At 44.3% G+C, this 4,783-nt stretch overlaps 1 protein-coding gene across 1 annotated transcript; it reads right to left on the bottom strand.

Moving 5' to 3' along the window:
• Positions 1-2,233: 2,233 nt before the first annotated feature.
• Positions 2,234-3,686, bottom strand: S1PR1 (sphingosine-1-phosphate receptor 1). The gene has a single exon (XM_010189814.1). The coding sequence runs from the start codon at positions 3,674-3,676 to the stop codon at positions 2,537-2,539; it is 1,140 nt and encodes a 379-aa protein (XP_010188116.1). The 5' UTR covers positions 3,677-3,686; the 3' UTR covers positions 2,234-2,536.
• Between the last annotated feature and the right edge of the window lie 1,097 nt (positions 3,687-4,783).

The following is a 4,783-nucleotide window of genomic DNA, read 5'->3' as shown; positions in this document are numbered from 1 at the left end:
GTAGCACGTCGAGGGCTTAACATGGCCTTCCATGGTTTACATACTTCTGGTTCTTTATCCCTTTTGCTCTTGACTGTCAGCACCCGGCATAAACCATCCCAGCCCAAATGAAGACCTGAGCCAAGAGACTTTATCTTGTGCGCAAATACCGATTTGACATTTTTTCCAGCCCTGCTCAGGTCAGTAATTAAAAGCCTAGGAAGTGAGCACACATGAAATCATTCCTTCCTTACAGGCAGACAGATGGAGAGAAATTCCAGCCTGTTTCCACTCTTTTGTCTTCAGGGCATTTTTGGAATTTCCTTCAGGAAGTGAGGTTGCGACCCAGAGCCTTCCTCGGCGAGTAGGCTCTGGTTTCCCACAGTCAGCCTTGCACGGTGATGACACAGTACGAGAAGGTGAGGTTTATCTTCATGCTCCAACTGCATCCTGTGCGAGTTCCATGGAACTTGAAAGTAACAGAGAGGGAAGGGCCACAAGAGAGGAAATGGAAGTCAAGCCTCTGGAAGGAGCAATACTGCACCTCTTCAGCTACGCTGCAACCGTCTTTGCTGGTGGACCCAGAGCAGCAGCAGCCATTATGTAGCCGAGGCCACCATTGTCCATTTCATAACCTTCCTCGACATTTGCAACAAGCTAAGAATTCAACGTACGGATTATATTAGTGATATAAGTGAATTTTGTCTCTTTAGACTCATAGCAAAATTGGCAGGCATTTGTTTTTTCTTCCATTTGTACTTCGTTAGCTGTGGAGAAGAATTGCTACTGTGAACATTCCCATAATGGCATTTCATCAATACAGCATGTGCTGATGCAAAATTTCATTCTAGCGCTCATTTTGTATTTTACATGGTCCTGTAAGTGGCGTTACGCATCTTATGCACCTCCAGAACTGGCTTAATCCTAGCATGTACTGAAACAGAGGAATTCTTTCACTGACTTCTGTCAACAAGAAACCACAGCTCGCAAGAACCCCCCCAACAGGATGAAACTACTAGTAATCCAATAACAGAATCTTTAAAAAAATCAGTTTATTAATGTTTAGAAGTCAATAAAGCTATGTGCAAATTGAACAATAAAAGTCAGAAACTTTTTAAATACTATTTTTTAAACCAGAAAAAAAAAATCAGTTTAATTGCACTGGAAATTTTACTACAAAGGCAATAAATTTTCTTTACAAAATACCACTTCTAGGAATTGCCAATAACTGTAAATCCCTCGATTGCTCTCAGCTATCCCAGATATACCACTTTTGTTACAGTAACACTCTAGGTGCATGAAGACTCCTGCATCTTATTACCTTATTTACATTGTACACATTCAACCCCATTAGCACAGGTTAGAAAAATAGAGGAGTAAAAATGACGCTGTAAAACAAATACATTCAATTTAATGACAGGTACTTCTTCCGTGAACTGATAAAATACAGACATCTTTGCTGAAATTATAGACATTAATAAAACGTGCCAAAATGTATTGCGTTTTGTTATGGAAGTGCATTTATCTATAGTCATTTCACTTCAACTTTCCGTTAACTTTTCTGAAACCCAAGGTATTCTTTTCAGATGTTCTGACCGATCTTTACCTTTGGAACGACTGCGAACCTGACACCAAAATGCCCCTTTAGTTTTTCACTCTTCTTACTTAGGCAAAGATCCCGCTGTTGTCAATAGTATCTTATACTATTAGGTTTACTTTCAGTCACCTTAAAGAGAAATGACCTTTAGTTCTACCTTGCATTTGTCACGATAATGCAGTTTACTTAATGCTAGAGAGTAACATCAACGTGTGGGGCCAAATGCTGCTCTGAGCTACTCCATAAAATCTGATGCAGTCAACAGAACGGTACAGGTGGAAGTAACACAGAGTCTGGCTCACGGTCTTCAAATGTCCCATGCACTGACAGCAAACATTCACAGCTATCATCTTGCTGAATAAAACATCAACAGCTTTGGACTCCGCAAATAAAACCTCATGACATAACTAAAAACTCTGGAAAGCGATGCCAAATTATGGTGGTAGTGGTCTAAATTATGTTTGTGTGATCTCTTTGCTCGTTATGTGCTAAACAAACACTTCTATACCAGAGCCACCACTGAACTCAGTACAGAAAGATCTTTGTGTCAGTGGTTTGCTGCAAGTAAAGGAGAAATAACTTCACATTCTTCTCACAGGGAAAAAAAAAAAGATTCATTCTCCCTCTCCCTCCTCCCCCTCTCTCTTTCTCTCTCACACACCAGGCATCATTTCACCAGGGCATCAGTCTTTCAGAGTTACTAAGGAGATTTCAGGATATGAATGCGCCTGACAATCCTGAGCTGCCTCAGTGCAAAGACAAAACACGCTCCAGGGAAAAGGATTTTCAAGCCAGAACAGTCTGTCCCGTTTCTTGAACTCCAGCCTCGCAAGTGCACCGTTTGCCTCGTTAGAACTAATGCTACTTGCTCACTTAGCCCAGCGCTGCTGCCGTGAGCAGGAGGCGTCGCAGCTCCTCGATTTCAGAGGAAGGCTCTGAAATACACCCCCGTGGTTATTCCTAAGAAGATGAGGTAACATTGCCCGAAGACATGATCGTTTCAGGACGGTCGCCTTCCTCCTTCTGTGGGTGGGAAGAGTTGTCGGACTTACTCCGGCTGAACTCCATCCCTCCGATGATCGGTCTCTTGAATTTGGTCCCAGAGTCTGCCGGGGGACATTTGCAGCAGCACAGGATCTTGATGAAGGCCCTCCGCATCTCTTTGTTTGTCAAGGTGTAGATGATAGGATTCGTGGCTGAATTGAGCACGGCCAGTACTAAAAAATACTCTGCTTTATAGAGGATTGGGCAGTTCTTCACTTTACACCCCACATCCAGTAAAAGCAGGATGAACAAGGGAGCCCAGCAGGCGATGAAGGCACTCAGGACTATGATCACTGTCTTGAGCAAGGCCAGCGACTTTTCTGAGCTCCTAGTAGCTTTGGTAACGTTTTTCCGAAATGTCAGCCTGCGGCTCCTAGTCCTCACCATGGAGTAGATCCTGCAGTAGAGGACAACAATAGATAGCAAAAGGCCAGTGAAAACAGTGGTGCAAAAGAGAATATAGTGCTTGTGGTAGAGAGGCAGCACGGTGGAGCAGTTGGACAAGAGGCTGATGCAGTTCCAGCCCATGATGGGGAGTCCCCCAAGTATCACGGAGATAACCCAGCAAGCGCTGATCAGCAAGAAGGAGCGGAAGCTGTTGCTGCCATTGTGGAGTTTCATCTTCAACATGGTGATGTATCTCTCGATGGCGATGGCCAACAAGCTGAACACAGAAGCTGACAAGGCAACAAACATGCTGCCTTCTCTTACAAACCACTGGGAGGGGGTGAGGCTATAGGTCTTGTGTCCAGATAGCAGGAGGTTGGCAGTGTAAGCCACACCAGCCAGCAAGTCTGAAAGAGCCAAGTTCCCAATGAAATAGTACATGGGTCTGTGAAACTTCTTGGTTTTCCAGATGGTGAGCAAGACAAAAATGTTCTCTAAGATTATAAAGCAGCAAATGATGATAAAAACCACCGATGTCACTTTTATCCCACTGTCCACATTCTCATTTAGCTTTCCCGTGTAATTATAATGCTCTTTGATGACATAGTTGACATCAGTGTTGGCGAGGTTGCTGACGACCTTCAGCGGGGCGGTGGTGCCGGAGCTCATGGTGCCCAGCTGGGCGCCGCTTCCCCAGCGGCCACCGCACGGCGACGCCGAGCGCAGACGCGGTGGCTGCCTCGCAGCTCCTTGGCCCCGCAGCCCGCCTGGCACTGCTGCACAGCCTCAGAAACGGCAACCCTGAGAACAGGAGGCACAACGCCCAGAGTTAAAAGAAGGCAGGCAAACAGCGAAACAAATGATCAACGGTTTAGGCTAAACTGCTAGTTTAATTGTGCATCAGAGTCACAAATGTAATCACACAGAAATCAGTTTCATTCGGCTGTTAAAATACATTTAAAAGATGGTTAGGTGTATTCAACAGGTAGAGCTAGTAAGACAAAAAGTTCTGTCAGAGCTGAACAGGTAAATTGGAGTTGGCAAGGACTTCTTCCCGTGCGAAAGATCTGTAAGCAAGATCCCCAGCAGTAAGTTCTAGTGTACCTTTTTCTTCAGTAGGAAACACACCTTGTAATACAACAGCAGAGATTTAGAAAGGGAAAGGGCTTGATTTGATTTAACTGCAAATGCATGGAAGCCTGCACAAAAATTACTTGACAGGAGACGTGTATTCTCCTCTTTTAATAAAGCCTGAATATATTTTGGAAGGGGGCAATTATGCAATTTACTGATGCCATCTTGAACAGTGGTGAATTCGCTGGTGTATATATAAACAAGAGATCATCTCAAAGCTGTAAACAGGAAAGGGGTGCCCTTGCTAAATAAAAGCAAGAATGTGCTTTACAAAACCCAGAGCAGGTAAAAGTTTAGAAAAACAAGAAAAACATGTAAGCAAGCTAGATAGCAAGCCCATTCCGTGGATCTGAAACAAAGAATGGCAAAAAAATACCTTGCATTTGAATAATTAGCATCGCAAGCACTTGAAATGGGCATGATTAAGGAATGCAGATATGGAAGAAACTACGTATAAGCATTTTCTAGTGGGCATTTAAAGAGAATTAAAGACCTGAAATCACGCAAGGAAGAAGCAAGCAGAGTTGATAAATTACAGCATAAGCGGGGCAAAGCAGGAGGTGCGAGGCCAGCGGGCACAGCTCTGTGCTCTGCTCCCGGGCTCAGATCCGCCCCGCTCCTGTCCCGCACCTCGCACTGCTC

The sequence above is a fragment of the Mesitornis unicolor genome, unplaced genomic scaffold, assembly GCF_000695765.1.
Source record: "Mesitornis unicolor isolate BGI_N332 unplaced genomic scaffold, ASM69576v1 scaffold44428, whole genome shotgun sequence".
Lineage (NCBI taxonomy): Eukaryota > Metazoa > Chordata > Aves > Mesitornithiformes > Mesitornithidae > Mesitornis > Mesitornis unicolor.
Note: the sequence above shows the minus strand (reverse complement) of the source record. Positions and strands in the feature narration are given on the sequence as shown.

Bases quoted from the DNA above. Each gene is read 5' to 3' on its own strand.
- S1PR1 (XM_010189814.1), bottom strand. From the start codon at position 3,676: ATGAGCTCCGGCACCACCGCCCCGCTGAAGGTCGTCAGCAACCTCGCC.